This window comes from Melanerpes formicivorus, unplaced genomic scaffold (assembly GCF_026170545.1).
Source record: "Melanerpes formicivorus ecotype bairdi unplaced genomic scaffold, bMelFor1.0.p_v2 SCAF_4, whole genome shotgun sequence".
Taxonomy (NCBI): domain Eukaryota; kingdom Metazoa; phylum Chordata; class Aves; order Piciformes; family Picidae; genus Melanerpes; species Melanerpes formicivorus.
Window position 1 is genome coordinate 18,577,052 of NW_027142356.1, and position 23,571 is coordinate 18,600,622.

Consider the following 23,571-nt stretch of genomic DNA (forward strand, 5'->3'; position numbering starts at 1 on the left):
TGAACATGGGGCACTCTGGAATTTCACCAACCATCGCATAAAATTAAGAATTCTGAGCGGAATAAATAACAAATATAGCTGAGTGAGGCATTTGTGAGTAGAAATACCGTTACATGCAACATGGTGACTAATGAAAAGCTGTACTGATGATTAATAAAGCCTGTTCTAGTGACCTGGAAGAAGGAATTTACAAAATGGTAATTAATTTGGTGGCTAAACAAATTTAGGCAAGATAAGTCTAGAAATAGAAGAGTTAAAATTACAGTTAACAATAATTCATCTGGACTATGGGATATATGTCCATGTGTAATTCAGCAGTAAATATGCAACACGGAGGAAGCAAAGAAAAAATGAACAAAGAGTCTGATATACAAGAACCATACATATAAATATGAGAAGCATGACAGAAAGCCAAATATGAAAGTCTCATATCTATGTATTTATAGCAAGATCATTTTATTTAGACAAGAGAGGCATAATTTCAAACAGTTACTACACACATTGTTTTCAATGAACCTAAAGCCACGCAGAACACACATTTAAACATATTGTTTAAATGCAGGAACTATTAATTCTCCATTATATATACACTTATAACTGCAAAGCTAACAAACATGGCCAAACATTGAAAGCAGAAGTATCTATGACCAGGCATGTAGACTTACCCACATGGTCTGTATGTAAATACAATGTAACTTTCTTCATCGCTTCGTTCAATAAAGGTGACACATGTGTACTTTTCCCAGTGCCGCATAGCCTGTTTGAACATGGCACGCTGAGTACCTGGAAGAAGAATTACATAAGATTAAATACACGACTTTTCTGACTGCATCTTGTTCTTTAAAATTGCATCTTGTTCTTTAAAATTGGACTACAATACCAGGAATAGTGGCCTGAAAAGAGTCCTATGTGGTAACAGTCCCATGTACTGCCAGATTTCAGTTAAAGGGATACTCAGACCATCATTTCTTCACATACTGTTTGACACACTCTAGCAAATGCAAAAAGTTCAATAAAGAGTACAGATACGTTACACCACAGGAAGACAGCAGAAGAAATACAGGCTGCCTTTGTTAGCATAATATTTGCTAAGTGATTTCCCAGATTAAATTATCAAGTGAATCATTGTGGGGAGGAGAAAGAAAGCAAGAGAAAGAAAATGGAAAAAAAGAGAAAGAAAAAAGGGGAAGAGGGGAATGAGAAAGATAAGTAAGCTGAGAAACTCTGTATCCTATCTGGTCAGAAGAAAAATGTATAAATTTTTTAAAAATACCCTAAACCCTTTAAATCTGGGACCAGTTTAACCTAAGTCATGTAAACAGGCACACCAGCTAAGGCATTTAATAATGCTGCCTTGAAAAGAGACCAGTCTCTGCCTCTTTGCATCAAAATAGTTCAGAAATCAAATGGTCCAACAAAAGAGGAAAATTCAGATCTAGATACTTGTTTGAAAAATGAAAAACATTCAGAAATAATTAAAACTATATTGTAGGTGCAGAAGCAGCCAAAGAAGGACACACTACAGAAGAGAAAGCCAGTTAGCATACAGCAGTTAAAATAGATTAAACTTGTCATTTTGTCACCTGATAAAAGACAAGGCTTACTAACTCACAGGCGGCATCTGCATATATAGCTCTATTGCCTCTGAGATTGAAATCCATTAAAAGAGAGTACTATTTGGCATAAATTTACCAGCAGAAATTCATTCACTTTGCAGACTCTTGCAAAGTTGTATGTTACAGCAAAGGATAATTTAAAAAGAAAACCATTCAAACCCCCCACCAAAGAAAAACAGACAAATAAAACCCCCAAATAACCCACTTTTTAAACTTAGACAACAATACCTGAAAGTTCATAAAAACAGACATTTCAAATCATGTTGGATCCTAAAACTTAAAGGTTATTTCAGCCCATCTTGCCCTTTCCTTTCATCTTCAAGCAATTATTTCCAAGCTTCAGAATTTATCTTTGGTTATGAAAAAGGTAAAATGATATACTGAATGTAAAGGTTTAACATGATATACAGCCCGAATTCGATTTAGTTCACTACTGCTATTTCAGAAGATGGTAATACTAAAGTAAAGGTCACATCTGCTATAATATCATGAAAATACACAAAACAAAAATCTGAATTTAGCTGCCAGTTTGAAAGAAATTACAAGTGAGCATCTGCTTGTTTCTTTTGGTTCCCTGCATCATTGTGAACAGTAAGTAAGAAGTTATTACATGTCTTTTCCCACCCATCTTTGCTTTTCTCCCTCCCTTTTTGTTTCAAATTACCTCTTAGACCCACAGTGATACAGATCCATTTGCATTTTTGAGGTAACAATTTACAATTTTTTCTAGTTATCTGCTAAGAATTCTATATATATATATTTGGAAGTCAGTTTTTCTTCTTGTCATATATAATGTCTGTGTATACCCATCTGAAAACCAGACTGAGGAATTACAACACACACCAGTTAAATTAGCTTTACTAAACATCCTGTATTTTTAATTTAAAAAAAACAATAAACAAACAAACAAACCCCACCACAGAATTCATGACTTTCTGTTACTTAGGTTCTTGAAAACAAACACACAACAAGAAATATTAGTCAGAGTCTTCCCTTTGTAAAACAGTTACACATTTTTTGTTATATAGCTTGCTTTGGGGAACGATTTTTTGAAGTATCACTAATATTTTCAGAACAATTGTATATCAAGCCAAATCCAACAAAAAAGCTACTGAATTCCATAGTATGACTTGACTTTAATGAAAATAAAAATAAAAAGGAAAAAATAAAAGAATTAAAAAAAAAAAAAAATCTCATATTCTTTCTCCACCTCCAAAGCACAAAGCTTACCAGTGAAATTTCCACCTATTACATATGGAATGACACCCCCTGGCCATATTCTTTCAGTTCGTGATGTAGCAGCTCTGGGAAATCGGTTTTTCTCATTTTTCCCTGAGAATTTTACAGTACTTCTTCCTTTAGATGTATTATTTTGCTCAAAGCCTGTAAGGATAATTAAAACACTGAATGAGATCACACACATACACACACCCCAAAAAAAAAAGAACAATTATTTTCCAGCAAGTCAGTCAGATTATTTCTTTATGCCCTTCAGAAGTATAACATATACAGCCTACATTCTACTATGTTCATACTTAGAGTATTATGGTTAGTATAAAAGCGTGTTTCTTCAGTGCAATACAACATAAATGCTTCACACACAGTATAAAGCATCAGAATGCCCCAACTGTATCCAGGAAAGAAACCCTACGTGTACTGAAAACACATTGTATTGATATTAGTTGAAATAATAACTGTGAACACAGCCATACAAAAGTCCTATTGAGCCTCTAGATTTGATGCTGGAAATAGACCCCTAAGAAAATGCAACAAAGAGCTAATCTCTTGATTACTATTCTGGTGCTATTTATTTTATAGTTTGTTTATGCTAATAGTAATACAGAAGAGCTTTAAAGTGTTAAAGTGCTATCATCATTAATTTTCATGATACATTATCATATCAGGAAACCTGCTAATTTAAACAGTGAAAATACCAGAGCCAAATCTTCTTATCCTGTCTATAAGCTGATAGAGGGCACCACGTTTTTTTGACATTCCATGCTCTCCAAATCCACCTTTAAAAAGACACACACAAAAAAAAAGGAATTTTACAAAAGTTAAAAACATGAAATCTTACACCTACAGCAACTATACAGCCTAAAGCCATCAGAAAATACCCAGCAAAACCTGCAATGAGTCTTAAAGGAAGTTTAACATTCTTCAATGACTCACACACAAATTCTTTAAGTATACTTGACAGTGAAATAAAACCACATTTTTAGGTGAAATTTTTTCTAATATACATTCCAGAATGTAAGCCAACATGTCTTTGTTATTCAGACAAGTTATGAAAATTACATCATATAATTATTATTTGGAGCTTTTTCCCTTCTTGGTGACCTTGACATCCTCAGAGCCATATTGACAGACAGCTAAAAGCCTTACTCTCACAGAAATTTCCTAAATACTTAGCATAATAATCTCATTCCAAGAGCAGGGAAAAAGAGAAAGCAAGCACCCAAAGTTTAAACAGGAAAAAAAAACAAACAACAAAAAACACACAAAAACACCACCACTACAACAAGAAGGAAATGGAAACAAACTTAATATTGTTGATTTTACCATGAACCACTTGGTTTTCTTTGTCAGTGTGTCAATGCACTTTATGTAAGGGCTTTGAAACATCACATGCCAGTGTGTATTGAAGTAAGATCTCACAGGCATGTACCTGCCTATGTAATTTCAGCAGTCAATGAGTAAGAAAAACAAATTAGTTGATTTTAACATTTACCATGCCATTTACAGAAACACAACATATTTCTAAGTTTTCTGCATACATTTGATGCATCTGCCACGCTCCCTTAACACATAATCCTTTTAGGACTGCAAGTCCTTCTGCAAACACCAGTAAACCTGAAGAGCACTGATAGTACTGCACTAGTTAATAAATCATGCAGAAATGTTCAGAAAGTTTAGTTATTTCCAGAAGTTTGTGGTAGGGTATATTTTAAAATTTAATATCTGTTATGAGATAAGAAGGGTTTCAAACTAATTTTCAATAGCAAGAGTAAAAAGATAAGAGAAGGAAAAGGATCACTGAAACCTCCAACTACCACTGAAAGACTTAACTGCTCATAAAAACTTTAACTATTTATGTGGAAAACATATTTATTAAACAGCCACTTAAAATGATATTACCAACAAGAAAATGCCATATTAGGCATGCGAGGTTGTGTGGCTGCTCAGCAAGTAACAATGTGCCTAATTATTTGGATTAAACTGTCACATAGTTGCCAGCTCCCTTGAGAAAAATTTTCTACATTTTTAAAAACATTTTAGATAGATGAGGTAATAGTTCAAAACATTCCTCTCCAATAAGTTATATGGTAACTACAATATAGGCTACAGAGGGTATAACAATTCCATTCCTTGTAGTGGGCATCAGTAATGTAATTATCTCTCCTGCTAACATTCATCTTATAAAAATGGCATTATCTATAAAGACTTCAAACAAACATTTAACAAAAAAACCCTCAATGTCATCAACTGTCACAGACAGACAGCAAAAAAACCAAAAGCCACCCAAAACCCACAAATAAATAAACAAAACCCACCCCAAATAATCTGTTACTTAGCTAAACTATTATAATTTATAGAAAGAAAATTATTAAACTATCATTTCTCTGTTAACACAGCCTGTGTGTTCCACTTACTGAAAGAGTGGGGAAGTGTCTCACATAAGAAATCTGTCTTGTATGCCAAGACTGTCTAAAAAAAAAGTGTTGGTTTTGTTTGGTTTAAAAAACAAACAAACTAAACAAAACAAACCCTTAACACTTTATTTGCTGCATCACGTTATACTTCAAACAGGAGAAGGAGAATACTTCTGGCAGTTTGGGCTCATTATAATATATATATGTAACAATTTTACCAGCTTTTCTGTTGTTTCTGTTTATGAAGGTTTCGTGTGTATGGCCTAGACAAAACAAATAAAATGACAGAGCCACACTCTGAGAAGCTCACAGATTAAGTATCTGATCCTGTAAATCCAGACAGAAAATCCTTACCAAAAATCCTTACCAAAAATCATTGTCATATAATGTGAATCACAGCCTGTGAGCCTCAGGATTTTTTAAATTAGTAGTTGCAATGAAAAATGTGGCTTAACAACTCCATCTTGATAGTTTACACCCAAGTATCTAAGCCTCCTATCTGATGTCACCTTCAGTTTGTGAAGGTCAACAGCAGAAAGTGCACAGAACTCAAGTTTGTAATTAATTGTCATTGTGTCTGTCACTAAGGTAAAATGTTATCTTGTTTTCTGTTTTACAGGCATTTTGCATTCATTTCCCAGTTGCTACCAAGCATCAACCAGTCAGTTTTGGGGAATTTACTATTTTGGAAATTAGAGGGAAAGAAAGCACACTGGGCTGTGCACTTTGCAAAAGCAGCTTAAGCTCCTAATTTAGGCATCAAAATGATGAAAATTTAAAAAAATAATTGCATATGTACAGTGTAAAATTGAATTCTCAGGGAAAAAAAAAACCAAACTCTGTTTTTAGAAAAAAATCAAGAATGTTGAGGCTTCAATGAAAGCCATTACAAAATCATTAACTTCCGCAGAGCTTTTTCTTCAAAGTCCAGACCCACTGACCACTGCAGTTGTATTGATTCCCCTTGTACAATGAAGACAGAAAAATCTGATCCAAATGCATTATTGATCCTCAGTAAGATGACTCAATATTCTGAATAGGATACTGTCCACAGGAAAAGATAATACACAAATCTCAAAACAGGTAAGGAAACAAAGGGATGAGAGAATATTTAATATTACTTACAGCCAGCTTTTCTTACTATGGCAATTGACAAAACCAAACAAAACACAAGAAGAAAAAGAAAAGTCAACAGGAGGAAGAAATAACTCCACTGCATCTTCTTCAAGGGGAACTGACTGACCTTGCTCTCTACACTTTGAGTCAGCAGAACTAGTGCCTAAAATACCTTCAAAGCCAATGGAAACTATTTGTTTGGGGTAAAGGGGAGCAGGGAAACCACTGACTATTAACATTTTAAAATCCAGTCTTGATCTCGAAAGATCAAAGGTGTTTCATGCCTTGAAAGACAAATGGCTTTAAAAGGAGATAACTTTTCAAACTGTTATAAAAATAGTCCTACCAGCTTCTGTTCTTGAGTTCAGTAAGAGATTTTTAATCAGAAATGTCTCATTAAACTTCTGTCTTTTTATTTCCCTAAACTGAGTTTCTACTCATTTTTTAATAGCTTTTTGAAGTGTAAACTTTTATTACTCAAAACAGCATACTGACTTCCTACATTTAACACAGAGATTGCCATCTATGCAGAAGTTAATAACAGGAAAACAAGAAGTTAAAATAAGTTTAAAATACCATACCTGTGTTATGGCCAAGTCTTTCGTTGGAGTGCTGCGTAAGGTCAATCGTCCTGTCAATTTGAAAGATTTTTAAGTCTTCATCATCTAAGGCAATATCTCCCCAAAAGACAGCTTTAAATAAAAAAGAGCTCAATTTAATTAAAGAATTTATTTAGACATTAAAACCAATCTGAAGACTATAATGCCATGTTGCAACCCTTGGGAAAATATATGCCAAATATATTTGATTGATAATCTATATTTTTATAGAAAGACAACTGTCTAGCAAAAGTTGAGTAACTTATTTCAGTATTCTCCTAAACCCTTAGAGTGTTTTTAAAACTTTTTACACATTGCCTAAAATAAGTAATTTATACATAATATCAATCTATTTAAACATTTTCAGCATATGTATTTGGTTTGGGTTTTTTTCTGTGAGTTCAATAATGCAGAAAAGACAATGGAACATGACAACATCTGAACTTTGAGGTCAAAAACAGGTAGTATTGAGAAAAATGAAACCTTGGCATTTTCTAACATCTGCCTCAAAATCAGTTCTTATAATGTTGTAATAATTCTCTATTTTACACTGTTTGCCTCACAGAAGTAATGTTGATCTGTTTTCTTCCAAATTGAGTGGGGGAAAAGATATTTCTTTTTAATTTTATTCTTAGTTTATTTGCATGCTCTTAAGTTGAGATCAACTCTTAAGCTGATCTCATTATTAAGATTCTTTTAAATACTTTGCTTTTCAAAGTTCCAGTTTCTCTTATTAACCTTTACCTGGCCTTCTTGGTGGGGTTTTTCTCTCTTCCTGTTCTCTTTCCAGCTCTCTCAGTTTTTTTTGTCTTTGACTCACCTTTCCTAAGCTTCTATCACAAATCAGCGAACCAAGTTATAGGCCCACTTACAAGAATTTGGGATCTATAACTTCAGTCTTTCCTCCCTGCCTGTTTTTGCTGAGATTTTGTCCTGAGATCTCCATGCCAATTCAAACTTCTCATTAAAGCTGAACTCCAAAGGCCACATCCTCAACTGCTGTGAATGAAGTCAAAAGAGCATATACCAGTTAACGTGAGCTGAAGTGGTAGTTATCTTTAGCAAAATTCTTCCTTTTCCTTATCTGCCTCTGTCCATAGCTTTATTATTTTTCCCCTCAAAGTCACAAAATCCCAGGGTTCAATCTTGGAATCATCTTCAACTCTTTCTCTTCTTTCCCCTATCCAGAAAGACATGACTAACTCTGCCTGGTTGCTCATTATACTATTAGTTCCACAACAAATTGTTGTCATCTTTCTGTCCAAGGTCTATTACCAAATAATTTTTCCTGGTCTACTTCCATTTAAACTGATCCTAATTATTATTGTTAAACAGTATTCATTTTCTCTGTCTGTTCTTCATATCATTTTGTATAAACTATCAGATAATATTCTTGGTAGTTTTCTGTTGCTGCAAAAGTTAGCCTTATTTATTGTTTCTCATATTCATTAGTATTTCATCAAACCCATATAAAACAAATAAATCTTTACTTAAGCAAGAAGACACATGTTTCTAAAGACATTGCATTACATTCTCCAATCTCCATTACTTTTATTGAACACAAGACAACTAGGAGAAACCACACTGAAGATGCCTTTGCCTCTGCTTTTCAAATACCTTTAAAAAACAAAACAGATCATCTACAGCGTTCCAAAATGAAAACAAAACTTTTTAATTAAATAACATAACCTACAGTCATTTTCTTCCTTAAATATGGATGTTTCCAGGTCTATCACTTTTACACAGAAATGTTTCTAACAAACCACAAGTATTTGAGATTGCTTCTGAAACTGTTCAGTTACTTCTAACATATTTGGGAACACCCTTCTTTCAAGTATCACTCTTATGTTCACATTGGGCACATTGAGCACATCTTTCTTCGCCTAGCCTACTCTCACCAGTAACTGTTGCTATGACCAGGTCGAAAGACAGAGCTAGTGGCAGCTCTAAAGGCTTTTCTCTTACACTTTTAGAAAAAAGTTCTCAAATTGTTCAGGGTTTTGAACAGTAAGAGGTGAAAGTCAGTAGTCTCCATCTGACTGAGGTTAAATATTGTAACTGTTATAAACACTGTCCAGAGATTTCTTTTGGATATTGTTCATAACAGAGGTTACTGTATAAGGACAGTGAAAGAATGCAAACTTTCATAAATGGAACAGAAACTGGTAAGAGGAAGAAACTATTAACATTTTGGTCTATAAAGACATGATGTGTCCCAGGAGAGATCGCACAGATTTTCCACATCAGACTCAAGGAAATTCTAAAGCTTCATAGCAAGCTCATTTTTATTTCCTGGTAGTATTGAAAATTAACAGAAGGACAGCTCTGAACTAACACTAGATGATACCAAAAAATAACTCACTGACAGAAACATACTAGCATTAACATTGGTTTCAGTGTGTAACACTAATATACAAATAAAAAGATGCAAGGCAAAACAAACTTCAGAAAAATAATGAAGTAGAAAAATTAACTGGTGGAAAATATCCCCCCTAGTCTTCATTCTGATTAGTTAAACATCTGGACTGCTAGGTAGTTTTTGATTAGCAACCAAGGACAAAGTTAAGTTTAACACAAATGTAACCATGGTAATACAACAAAAAGTGCTAATGCAAGTTTGACATAATTGTAAACTGTGTGACCAACAGGAGCTAGGTTCTCTAACACATGAGTTAACCCTGAAGAAAGAAATATATATACGATTGCTTGTTTAAAAGTATAATGGAAAGTTTAGCGCTTTCTTCAGGGCATGTTTGTTCCCTCCCCTGCCCCCCTTCCCAGTGCAAGGCAATTGTTTTGTTGATAAAGGCAAACAAAATGAAAATCAGAAACCTTGATAGAATTAACTCATTTGACTTCAGCAATTACTAAATTGTTGCTACTTTACTTTTACTGAAATAACCATGACTTTCTGAATTGCTTTCAGTGCAACTGTGGAGATGAATACCTAGCAAAAGAAACAACAGCTAACTGGATGCTAATTTCAATATAGTGCTAGCAATCAGTAACTGAGACAAAACCTGCTTTATGAAAAAAATAATTTTTTTTTCAAATAAAATACTAAACAGTAAATATAAATTCTGCCCTTCAAGGTCTGAAGCACCTGAATTACCAAAAAAAAAACCCCAAAAAAACCCCACCATACCACCTAAAAAGCAACCCCAACAACCCACAAAACAAACACTAAACAAACAAACAAACAACACCCCACATGCACACACACACACACACAAAAAACCCACCCACCAACCAGGTATTGCCCTCAACTGTTAACACTACCCATTAATTATTTTTGAATGCTTGTCTAAGTATCAAACTACTTTGTAAATAGACAAGACTGTATTTTTATCCCCTGCCTTAAAGTTTTTATGGCCTGAAACTATCTGAAGAAGTCATTCTGTATACTTCATCATATCATGCACCAATCTTAATGTTACAGAAAACAAGCAGAGGATTGTTTTGGTATGCAAGGCATGATGTTAAAGACTTTGCTAAGAGCATGTTAGCATTAAGAGCTTTATTAGCTCCCTGTATGGAACTCCTGACAGAATTGACCTGTCCAGCTCCGCTCCTCCCTCATTTTTCACAGATACTTAATTCTTAAGTTTCATCCAGAAAATTAGCAAGAATATAACAATAAATTAAATTTAGCATTAAAAAAAAATAAAGAAGAAAAAAACCCCACCAAACTGAACCAAAAGGATGCCAAAATTTTCACAATTATCCAAACAGAAGTTTAATGCACCTCTTCTTATTCCTGGCTGTTTCAGTATTATCTCTTATCTTAGATATTCAGTGAACAGGAAACTTGATGCTTACAGACAGCTTTTTCATTTAATTTGAAAATACAAGACTGACAAAAACCTTTGGAAAATTTGGTTGAAAATCTGAGACAGCATTAATTACAAAAGTATTTAAAAATCTATTTTGTTATATATAGGCTCTTTAATGAAAAAGAAAATTGATCTTTTTGTCCAACTTGATAAAAAGATATACACCCTCCTATTATACCAAATTCCATACAACTCTTTCTTATATGTTTTATATGGTCACTACATCATGAATTTACACAAATTTGACAAAGACAAATCATTCATCCATTTCAGAAAGATGAGTGCAGAATGATTATGCAGTGTATGTCATTCTGTAACAACTGAAATTAATTTGTGTGGAGATATTAAAACAGAAAATACTCCTCACTAGCAGATACAGTTTTGTTTTCATATAAGTCAAACCCCTCAGCCAAACATCACCTTTGAAAAGGTCTCATTTTATTAAAAGACAAAATGCTGTCATGTAAACAAGCTGTTTGCTATCTATGAGCAATCAGCTGACAAGCTGAAAACAGGAAAATAAGTAGGTAGTAAAAGATATCTGCCATACAGATAAAACACACCTTAATATTACCACACAATTAATGTGATGGGAAGGGAAAAATAAGATGATCTATGAAGCACAGATCAAGTACAGCATCTACAGCTTCTTTCTACTACTTGTAAGAGGAACTATTATTTCATCATAAATAATTAAGATTCAACTGCAAAGCTCTCTTTGCTAATCTACTCTCTTCCAAGAAGGCTATCACTGCATCAAACATCCAGTATTCTGACGGGGGGGGGGGGGGAGAAGAAACAACAAACACCAAACCACAACACACCAAAACACCACCACAAAACATTGCACTGCTAAGGATAGAAAATACAAATTAAGAAAAAAAAAAATCTAAAAAAAGAAATGAATAATGTTTTAAGTATAGGCATGCATACACGCTTAGCATACAGTTAGGACGAAAAAGGCTTTCATGACTTTCTAGAAAATGGTTGGAAGTTCATGGAACAAGAAAGAAAATGCAAAGATAAATCCATGGGGCTGTGATATGTGGTAGGATGGATCATTCTGAGATTTCAAGCATCAATTAGCATGCAAGTCTGCCAACTATATACAAGAGTATATGCTTCATAATTGCAGTAACAAAATTATCTACATCAAACTTCCTTCACAAGGTATCCTACAGTTATTAATTTTTAAACCACAAACAACAAACAGATTTTTTAATTAAAACATATTCCTGATAATATTCATAACAATACTAATAACAAAGTATAAAATGCCACTGAGGTAAGAATGTCAGTGTTTGCCGCTACCGTACAACAGTATAGCAGAATAAAACTAGCTCTATCTTTGGGTAAGTCAGTGACATCCAGCTACCAAGGACAGCTCTATATGGCCTACACCATGAGAGACCACTACAATCCAGAAACCACTTTCATAACATGATTTGTTCTGATGAGTCTGCAGGCTAGGACATTGCCAGCTCAAGTACAACTTTCCCACATTTGGAAAGAGTGTGAAAATGTGATCAGAGAAATTCTTAGGCTTTCTGAAACTGAGATGCAAACTGTGATCAGCCACACGGGTATTCTCTAGTTCTGCAAGCAGATGCAGAATTGCTCTCTTGTACTGAGAATCACAGAATGTTAGGGCTTGAAAGGGACCTCCATAGATCGAGTCCCCCATCCCTGCCAAAGCAGGATCACCTAGGGCAGGCTGCACAGGAATGCATCTAGTTGGGTTTTGGAAGTCTCCAGAGAAGGAGACTCCACAACCTCTCTGGGCAGCCTCTTCCAGTGCTGCATCACCCTTCACTATACAGAAGTGTCTCCTCATGGTGAGGTGGAATCTCCTATGTTCTAGCTTGTACCCGTTGTTCCTTGTCCTCTCACTGGGCATCACTGAAAAGAGACTGGAAAATTCTTCTTGACACCCACCCTTGAAATATTTACAGATGCTGGTAAGATCCCTTCTTGGCCTTCTTTCCTCCAGACTAAAGAGCCCCGAGTCTCAGTCACTCTTCATAAAAGAAGATAAAACAAAAGGGTTATGGTAATATTAGGAGACCTTTTTAAAAGTGAAACCTCACATTTTGGTATGCTTCTGGGTGTGGAAAGTATGGGAAGTTTACATTTTATCCCCTTCATAGAAGCTACCAGGAAGGGAAAACTAGAGTTAACTGCAGGCAAAATTGAAATTTGAAAAGCTACTTTAACATCCTTTGATGGGATGTGGGATGCCCAGCACTTCAAAAAGCCTGAACAGTAATTCATGCAGCAAGAAGTGCCAAAAAGTGTGTTGGCCCAGGTTCAGAGTAGATATTCATCTAAACCCATATATGCAGCAGTTTCAATTAGCAGCCTTTTCTGTCGCTGAGTCATTGGGCACTTCCCTGCCAGAACACAGCTATGTTCATTATAGTGTATTTTGATGAGTCATTTTGTTCCATACTATCCATCCCCAGCTTATGCAACTGCCTCTAACTCTGAATAGAAAAAGGAAAATTTAGTGCCAAATAAGTGAAAATAATTTCACCTCATTACAAGGAAGACAACATATGCTTCCATAATTAACCTGATTTTCTATTTCCACCAGCTTGGTGGTGGAAAAAAAAAAAAAAAGAAAGAAAGAAAGGAAGGAGAACAAGACAAACCACAAAAGGTCTTACATGCAACCACAAGCATATGACTGCATATTTTCCCCTGAACTATCACTGTCCATGAATGCTACCCTCAGCCATAATTGTGTAATAAATTTTCATGCTACCATACAGAGCTGACAGAAGTTTCAAAACAAAGTTATGAATTGAAATTGAAGTTAATTTAAACAAACATTTTATAATTATCCAAATCAGTTTGACTTTTTATTGGACAAAAACTATGACCACAAAAGAAGTTAAAGAAAATTTAATATTAAGTAGAAGACTAGGGCAGCCTATTTTCATATACACCAAACCACGAATTAGCTACTTCATCAATTTCACCATGCAACATTTTCAAATCTGCACATGACTATGAGCAAGTGTTAGTGAAACCCTGTGATTTACTTGAAGAAGCCCACATAGACACACTTCAATAGGGATGTAACACCTCTGACTGGCTTCTTCCATATTCTTACTCGCTGTAAAAATAAATTATGTAAAATAGAAAACTCATCGGCACTCATACAAATTCTATTTTTCAAGACTTGCTCCAAAAAGCCACCATTTTCCCTAAGGAATTTATCAATTCCACTTGTACCAAAAAGTAAAATAAAAATATCAGAATACTGTAAATATCTCCAGACGGTACAGGAGTTAAAAATGTATTCCTCCCTTATTTTGAATGTGGCAGCACTTAACAAGAGCTCACATAGGTGTATGTAAGTTACCCTGAAACCAGGTAGCTTGTGTTTGGCAGTGATGTAGTTTTAATGCTATTTACTCAGATCTTCAAAGATGCAGATTGCCTGTTGCCATCATTACCTGCAACTCATCACTATCTCATGTCATCCGCTCTCAGAAATTTCCCATGTTCCCTATGCACAATGCTTTTAGCTTACTTCCTTCCACCATGTGTTGATATTTACAGGTAGGGTGCTGGCACGATGACATCCTTGTTAGGGCCAAATCACACTTGTGGAGCCCCATCTGTGGTACACAGCATTTAACTGTGGCTACTGAAGTTCTTCAGACTCTGCAGGAGGTTATTACCAAACTGACCCAATTAGGACAGAAAAACAACAAGGTATGACCTGACTGTGGACACAAAAAACAGCTGTAGAGCCAAAAGCAAGAGAAGAGAAATAATTGGTGGAGACTCATCCCCCATCCTGTAAAGCCAGCTGGTTTCAGACATCCCTCTGAGGCACACAGCAATCAGATGATAGCACAGATGGGCTACGGGTTAAGTGGCATACAGCACTGAGGCACGTTCCAAGTTTTTCAAAGCAGAACGCATTTCCAATACAAAGCATTACTCTTAATGAAAATGGAGTATTTGTGACACCCTTTATCACAGTAAAATCTTCACTTATCAAGAGCAGCATTTGTAGAGCTCTATCTTGGTGAAAAGAGATACTAATTTGCTAGAGATGTTTCTCCATGACACAGTATAAATCTTGATTTACAGATGTCCATTTCCTCAGAGCCAACTACAGCTTTTACTTTGTTCTTAATTTGAAGTAGTGGCTTTTTTGACTCCATTTTTTTTCCTGTTTCCTTTTTTGAGGGAATTTTCATATTCCCTTAAAATCAGCACCAAAAAAGAAAAAAAAAAATCTTCAAGAAAGCAAAGACTATTTCAACAGAAGTTGCCATCTTGGGTAAAAGGACAAGCTTCACTCCTAGACTTACTGAGCAGTATTTTGAGGACAGGCTCTTTAACAATGCAACAGCTCACCTGTAAAAGGTTTGGTTCTTGGTTTAACTGTTCAACCTGGCCAGCTTCTGGTTATTTTGAGTAACTTTTATTAATGCAAGATCATCATCAACAGCACATAGTAACTGGTAAAATCTATTTCTCCTGTAATGGGTTAACCACTGAACTGAATGCAAAGGACATTCCTGGGCAGACAGTAAAGGTGTCTGGACACTATGATGGAAAATCAAGCAGCTGCTCTAAGAACTTTCCTCATCACTGATCGCTGTTCCAGGCCAGATACTGGCAAAACAGATCCACAAATTAATGCTCTGAAAGAGATTCATAGAATACCAGACAAATTGCTCCACCAACTATTCACCTGTCCTGATATTAACCTTTTCATTATTAACTCTTGTTGGAAACAAATCTGTCATTCTGAGCATGGCACCTACATGAAACAACTGTTATAGCAGCTGCTCTGTCTCAGCTCTAAGGGCTCCTCAAAGATGCAAGCCTTACACATTTGAACACCAAGAAGACAGAATAGCACCCGCAAATCAAGTGAATTACCAAGATAACTGATAAGCATGGCACAAGACAAAGGATTAAACTGTTTCATTCTTTGCCGTTATGCCCATATTAATCAACCGTAGCTACTTTGTAAAGAATTTTGAGTAACATAGCTGATGCTTCACAGAATTTTGGTTTTCTCCTACAGCCTGTACTTCTGGTGAAAATAGCTTCTCTATGTTCACAAAATAAATTATAGTCAGTAAATGAAGTACTGTACCTTTCATAACTTCGTCTGCATAATTAACAGGGTTCTTTTGCTCAGAGTAGATCAAGGTATTTTAAAATTAAATATTTTCATCATCATGATTCAACTGTGCATCACTAGAGCATAGTACTAGTCTCTTAGACAAAGAAACTGAATTGAATCTGTTCAGCATGGTTATTAAAGGAAAAATTATTTTCTTGTTTTATTTGGCAGCTTTAATATATTTCTTTCCTTTGAATGAGAAGGTAAAAAGAAGCCAGCAGCTTACATGTATACATTCACCTACACAAACTCATTTGGGGACAGTTTCTATCTTGATGACTTTGATGCTTTCCATCTTGAAGTCTCAGAAGGAAGACAACAGCATTAACTGAAGACAGAAAACTGCAGCATCATTATCAAACCAACCACCAGACATTGTAAATAATGCTTATTGTGCTTCCAAAAACTGTGTAGCTCCTTTGATCTTCATTTCAATGCATATTAGTATAACTTGGAAGAGCAAGTGGGGTTTCTATGTTACTAGTTAAAGCTCACTAAAGAGACCCAGTGAAGGCAGGCACTTTACAGGCTAGGTAGCTGCAAACTAAATCTTTCAAGGACTCTGGAGTTCAGCATCTGCACCTTGACCAGTCAATATGCATGGAAACTCACCACATGACTGTCATACAGAAAGGGTACTAGTAACAAACCAACACCAAGGGGAAGTTGTGGACATAAACATTCTTGAGCAAAGACCAACAGGACTACAAATCTGGTCTGTGCTTCCTCTCCCACCATTAAGAAAAGGTATGCAGGTTCAAGCAGCAGAGGTTGAATAAACAAGGAAACCAAATCAAATTAACCAAAATCAACTAAAAGAGTGCTACAAAGCTGAGAAAAGAGGAAGAAGAATGTGGTACTAGGAAGACCATTACCATGTAGAAGGCAAACAACTATATAGTATTTAATTTTAACCATCTACTTTGTGGTTTTTTGGGGTTTTTTTTTTTTTTTTGAGAGAGAGAAAATTTTTAATCAGGTGGAAGTGCTGGAAAGACCAAGATAATTTCAAACTTGGCCTAAATGTTTGTGTAAATGTCCAATTTCCAGACCTTAAAAACCAACCCACCAACCAACCAAAAATCCAAAACAAAACACCACTACCAAAACCAAACAAATGTAAACCCACATTAATTTCAAATCCATTCACTGGAGGGGCAATATTGAATAGTAAGGAATTCAGAAAATAAAATTCTTTTCAAGGATGAAGAATAAAAGTAATAAGACACTTGGAATGCACCTAAATTGACTAATAAGGGTATGAGGCAAACCAGTTTTGGTCACAACTGCAACATCCTACACTTTCAGTGACAGAGTGAGTCTGCTATGAACTAGAAGTAGCCAAGGGCCTCAGTAATAACTGAGATAACTCCCTTAGTAATTTTGTTGTGCTATGACATTAGCAGGCTACATATTTGTACAGTAACATTTTCTTTAAAATTTGGCATTACAATAAACACAGAATCATAAAATTGGCAGGGCTGGAAGGAACCTCAAGGATCATCTAGTTCCAACCTCCCTGCCATGGGCAGGGACACCCTCCACTAGATCAGGTTGCCCAGAGCCACGTCCAGCCTGGCTTTAAAAGCTTCCAGGGATGGGGCTTCCAACACCACCATGGGCAACTGTTCCAGTGTCTCACCACCTTCACAGTGAAAAAGTTCTTCCTGATATCTAATCTAAATCTACCTTCCTCTAGCTTGGATCTATTTGGCCTAGCCCTATCACTACCTGACACCCTATAAAGTCCCTCACCAGAGGGACTTTAGATACTGGAAGGCCACAATTAAGTCTCCTTGGAGCCTTCTCTTCTCCAAACTGAATAGTCCCAACTCTCTCAGTCTGTCTTCATAGGAGAGGTGCTCCAGCCCTCTGATCATCCTTGTGGCCCTTCTCTGGACATGTTCCAGCATGTCCGTATCTTTCTTGCAATAGGGGTTCCAAAACATGTTGCATTAATGTTATAGCGTAGCACCACAGATCTATGTGGAAATCTTCTTTTGAATCTTTTTCTCATCTTCAGAAAATGAAAAAGTGTATTTAATTTTCTCACAGAAAAATTCCCAAGTAGGCTACAGTAGTACCTCTAAACCAGAAAATCCCTCAATAATCATTAAATGCAACCAAAGATTTATACAGAAAACCACATGACACGGAAAGGAAAGTGCATATCTGAGGGATTATCTGGCATTCAGGATCAAGGTTCTCACCATACCATGAAAAAAATGTTGCTTCATTTGCACTGCCCTAAATTTAAACATGGTGAATTATTTAACTGTATGTAAATAAACCCTTATTCAGGCTTCAGAAGTGATTTCCATTTTCAGCTGCAGATTCCTGTTTCAGTCATTTTTTGTCATGAACATCAATTAAGTCACTCCATCTCAGTTTTTAGCATATCATTCTGAGACCCAGCTCTGTGGAACAGATAAGGAAAGGGATTGAACAGATCTTAATAAAGCTTCTTTTGGCAGTATTCCTGTGCTTGATACACAAGTTGTGGGTGTTGGACCAACATAATTCTATATTCCAGTCCACATGTTCAACAGATGTCTTCTACCACATACTCCTGTTACTAGAGTATAAATTCTAGTCAATACAGCTAAAAAGTTGAAGCACAATGTTTTAGCTTGCATCATCAAATTTATTTAACAGGTTTTTTTTGTGGTTTTTGGGGTTTTTTTCCCAGTATTTGTAATTTAAGGAGGTGGGGGGGAGGGGGTGTTTCTTTTGGCTTTTTATTTAGGGGCTTTTTTGGTTGGTTTGGGATTTTTTTTATTGGTTGGTTGTTTATTTTCTCATGGAGATCTGCACAACTGCTGGGGTTTCTTTTGGTTGGTTGGTTGGGTTTTGTTTGGGTTTTTTTTCATAGAGCAAGTAAAACTGAAACTGAAAATATATCTTCAGAGTTAGTATGGTAACAGTAAACATACAGTGGAAAATCATTGATGTTATTTAATACCTAGTATCTACTAGTTAGAATCTAATGTTCCATGCATCCAAATCTTACACAGCTTAATATTCTGAGCAATATCAGTCGTTACAGTACTTGAGATAGAACTTACACAGTCATTCAAGTATTTTGCCTCTTGATATACACAATGAAACCTTATCTCATGTTGCTTTTGCTCCCTCTTTTTAAGCACTATTCAGTAGCTACTCAAAGCTTATTAAAAGCTTTAGTTTTCAACAGTAAAGAGTATTAGCCTTTTGCAAGGACTCTGCTGCAAGCCAGCAGAATCTCTTCTTTCTCAAGTTCAAACTTCTTAAATTTTAGCACTATTGGTAAACCAAGTATCATCAACAGAACTTAAGCAGGGGAAGTAAAAACATGTCTTCTATGGTTTCTTTGCAAGATTTCTTTTATCCTCAGATTTATAAGGCTGCAACCACTATTGCCACCCACAAGCAGACACAAGTTTGATTAGTTTAAATTGTGCATATTTAGAGTGGTATTTTACATAAGGACTTAGACTTTCCTACTTCCTCACACCTATGTCCATGGGTTTTATTACAGATGATATTGTGGTGTTAACAGGTAGATAGTAAAAGTTCAAGAATTTCACAGATGTTAAAAGAAAGCAGAATGCTATACCTTGGTTCTCATGCTGTTCCTCATTTTATATGGCATTTTAGTTTTTACGTCAAACAGAAACACTAAAAGGCTAATCCAAATAACACCCACATCTATTATTCTTTTGTTGCATTATTTAAGCCACTTCAGCTCCTTATTTACTACTGCTCATCACCAGATTCCTTACACTAGCAGCCCGTATGTTACCAGGAACAGCATACCATGGTCCATTTGCTACCCAACCCACTTGCAAGCATCACTTCTCCCACTGCAGCTGCAATGCACTTAATTACATCTGTTGTTTCCATGAACACAAATAAGATAGATACCAAGTATTAAATGGTGTTTAATGTCTTCAGGTTTTAATTAATAAAGAAGTTACTGCCCAAATTAATCTCAGGGTATTTTTAGATATCTTTTAATACAATTCCACAGCTGGAACAAAGGACAAGAGCCAAATATGATGTTTCTAGCCAGCTCACCCTGGGCTAGCAGTCTGCTGGCTACAAAGGGTGTGTCTTCTGACAGCAACACAGAGACGGCCTTAAATAACCTCTTAATATATCGCTGGAAATAGGAATTACACAAGACAGTGCAAATACTAAGCTTCCTTCAAGCTCTAAAAAAATGTCCTCTTGTTCTGGTGCTGGTTGCCTGGGAGAAGAGACCAACCCGCACCTGGCTACAACCTCATTTCAGGTAGCTGGAGAGAGCAATAAGGTCTCCCTTGAGCCTCCTCTTCTCCAGGCTAAGCAACCCCAGCTCCCCCAGCTGCTCCTCATATGGCTGTGCTCCAAACCCCTCACCAGCTTTGTTGCCTTTCTCTGGACACGTTCCAGCAATTCATCATCTTTCCTAAACTGAATGGCCCAGAACTGGACACAGTACTCAAGGTGTGGCCTAACCAGTGCTGAGTGCAGGGGCAGAATGACCTCCCTGCTCCTGCTGGCCACACTGTTCCTGATACAGGCCATTATGCCATTGGCCTTCTTGGCTGCCTGGGCACACTGCTGGCTCATGTTCAGCCTACTGTCGACAAGTACTCCCAGGTCCCTTTCTGCCTGGCCTCTCTCCAGCCACTCTGACCCCAGCCTGTAGCACTGTATGAGGTTGTTGTGGCCAATGTGTAGAACCCAGCACTTGGATGTGTTCAATCTCATGCCGTTGGACTCTGGTCCTGTATTATGAAAGACATACTCCTTAAAAAACAAACAAACAAACAAAAAACAACAACAATCAAACACACAAAACGTATACTTTCTACTACCTACTCTTTTTTGTAATATAACTCCTAGTTTGCAAGTCATAATCCTAGAAGTCTACACTTCTCATGCAAAAATTTTGGCACATGTGGTTTAAGTTATTCCCTGAGTAAAGACAAGTCATTAAAAATAAAATTTCTGGAAAAGAACAAAAGGGAAGGATTTGTTTAACCAGTGCTCTGATGCAGTGTTGTTTAAGCCAGCCACCATTAGTCTTTGGATATGAGAGTGCTCAAATAATCCAGTGTATTCTGGGACAGGTAACATTTCAAGTGAATGACCCTGTGCCAAGGTACGGAAAGAAATGTCAGGTATCTGAACTTCAAATTTTCTGTTCTCAACTAACTTAAGCACAGGCTATCATTTCATAGAAATTTCTATGTTTGCAGATCTTCTAGGACAGATTTTAGGACGGTATCTTTATTGATGATCTGGATGAGGGCATTGAGTCCATCATCAGTTAGTTTGCAGACAACACCAAGCTGGGGGCAGATGTTGATCTGTTAGAAGGTAGGAGAGCTCTGCAGAGGGACCTTGACAGGCTGGACAGATGGGCAGAGTCCAACGGCATGAGATTGAACACATCCAAGTGCTGGGTTCTACACATTGGCCACAACAACCTCATACAGTGCTACAGGCTGGGGTCAGAGTGGCTGGAGAGAGGCCAGGCAGAAAGGGACATGGGGCTACTAGTTGACAGTAGGCTGCACAAGAACCAGCAGTATGCCCAGGCAGCCAAGAAGGCCAATGGCATAATGGCCTGTATCAGGAACAGTGTGGCCAGCAGGAGCAGGGAGGTCATTCTGCCCCTGCACTCAGCACTGGTTAGGCCACACCTTGAGTACTGTGCCCAGTTCTGGGCTCCTCAGTTTAGGAAAGATGTTGATTTGCTGGAACGTGTCCAGAGAAAGGCAACAAAGCTGGTGAGGGGTTTGGAGCACAAGCCCAATGAGGAGAGGCTGAGGGAGCTGGGGCTGCTTAGCCTGGAGAAGAGAAGGCTCAGGGGAGACCTTATTGCTCTCTACAGCTACCTGAAATGAGGTTGTAGCCAGGTGCGGGTTGGTCTCTTCTCCCAGGCAACCAGCACCAGAACAAGAGGACACAGTCTCAAGCTGTGCCAGAGGAGTTTTAGGCTGGATGTTAGGAAGAAGTTCTTCACAGAAAGAGCGACTGGCCATTGGAATGGGCTCCCTGGGGATGTGGTGGAGCCACCATCACTGGAGGTGCTTAGGAAGAGACTGGATGGGGTACTTGGTGCCATGGTTTAGTTGATTAAATAGTGCTGGATGATAGGTTGGACACAATGATATCAAAGGTCTTTTCCAACCTGGTTAATTATAGTCTTTTTTTAAAAAAAAAAAAAAAAAAAAAAAAACCAACAAAAAAAACCAAACAGTATTTCATGTCATGTAATCTAAAAGACAACACAAAAGAAAAGGAAAATCCTTTACTATAGGACTTAAGATTCAAATATTTTTTCATGGCAGAGAAAAAGGAGGAAACCTCCTTCTAGATTGTTAATGTGTCAGAAAGCTGGTTTTGTTGCATCCTAAAAATAATTTTGATGAATGTTTTACAAATTCATGAATGCACATGGGACACTCCAGAGGGCAGTAAATGACCTAATACAAAGTTTGAGAACAGAAGACATCTTCATATGCTAAAATTACTTCATTTGTTTTTATAAAACATGGGAGGAACATCTGGTAGAACAGGAGAGGATTCTGGAGCCTTTTAAGGCATCAAAGCTAAGTTAGCAGGAGCATTTTGGGGGTTGGATTTTATAACTTTTTTTCTTACTTGCTGGTTTGACTTTGACAATGAGGTATGCCACATTCCTGGGAAACAGAAAAAATGAAGTAGAACCTTATAGTACAAAACTGGATGGAAGGATTTCAAGGCTCCTACAAATCCTGAGAAAGTATAGTATATGCTCTATGTGTTAGGCAGTATACACTTCCTGCAACAACTCCATCCACTTGGAAGGAAACACCAGAAAGCTTCTGAATCACTAAAACAAATACCTCTATTCCCAGTCCCAAACCACCTGTCAGAGGGCTGCCCTATGGGATTTCTGCAGGGCCCTGTTGCCCTACAAAGACCACCTCTAATCTCAGCAATGCTTCCATGAGCAAGCATGAAAACACTACTGTGCTGGACAATGGAAACTAGATCAACAAATACACTTTCTTCAAGCATAGAATAAAATATTATTAGTTTCAGCATAGGAATATGAAAAAACCCTCTCTTCCCAACAATTACACAGTATTCCACTTGGTAAATGGATTTTTTTCCTGCTCTCCACCTTTCAAAAACAGAACTAAAATTGAGGTCACTAGTTTTGGTTAATTCATTTTATTGGGTTTTCCTTTTATTTAACTTCCAAAACATAAACACTGAGTGAGTGAAAGCAAAAAACATATAACATAACTTATGAACTAATACACCTGTTGTTTTTTTCTATATAAGTTTCCACTTTCTCTGTTCAACAATATCAAAACTAAAAGACCAGTCACATAGTCAATCAAAATTTTCAGAGAATACCCAGAGATTCATTGTTTAAATGACATTGCACTTAGAAATACAATGCAAATATTTCACTCTGAAGTTTTATTAGCATAGAAATATGTAACTGGTTGAGCTATTGAATACAGAACCCTACTGGCACCATTAGCTATCATATAGAAGTCCCCATAATTTATCAAGAACTGATTTAAAAACAGAACAGTCTCTTCACTATTCCTATTGAAAACTACTTCT

At 36.6% G+C, this 23,571-nt stretch overlaps 1 protein-coding gene across 6 annotated transcripts in view; it reads right to left on the reverse strand.

Annotated features, from left to right (window-relative positions):
• TLL1 (tolloid like 1) overlaps positions 1 to 23,571 on the reverse strand; it is a 126,613-nt gene that overhangs the window by 64,217 nt on the left and 38,825 nt on the right. For 3 of the 6 annotated variants that reach the window (XM_068137138.1, XM_068137140.1, XM_068137139.1), the window contains exons 2-5: positions 6,967 to 7,077; positions 3,551 to 3,631; positions 2,847 to 2,999; positions 666 to 783 (exon numbers count right to left, since the gene is read on the reverse strand). In XM_068137138.1, coding sequence (XP_067993239.1) covers positions 666 to 783; positions 2,847 to 2,999; positions 3,551 to 3,631; positions 6,967 to 7,077 — 463 coding nt within the window. Of the gene's footprint in view, positions 1 to 665; positions 784 to 2,846; positions 3,000 to 3,550; positions 3,632 to 5,269; positions 5,297 to 6,966; positions 7,078 to 7,728; positions 7,824 to 23,571 lie in introns of those variants that run through there. The other 3 variants (XM_068137143.1, XM_068137141.1, XM_068137142.1) reach the window with 3 other exon arrangements.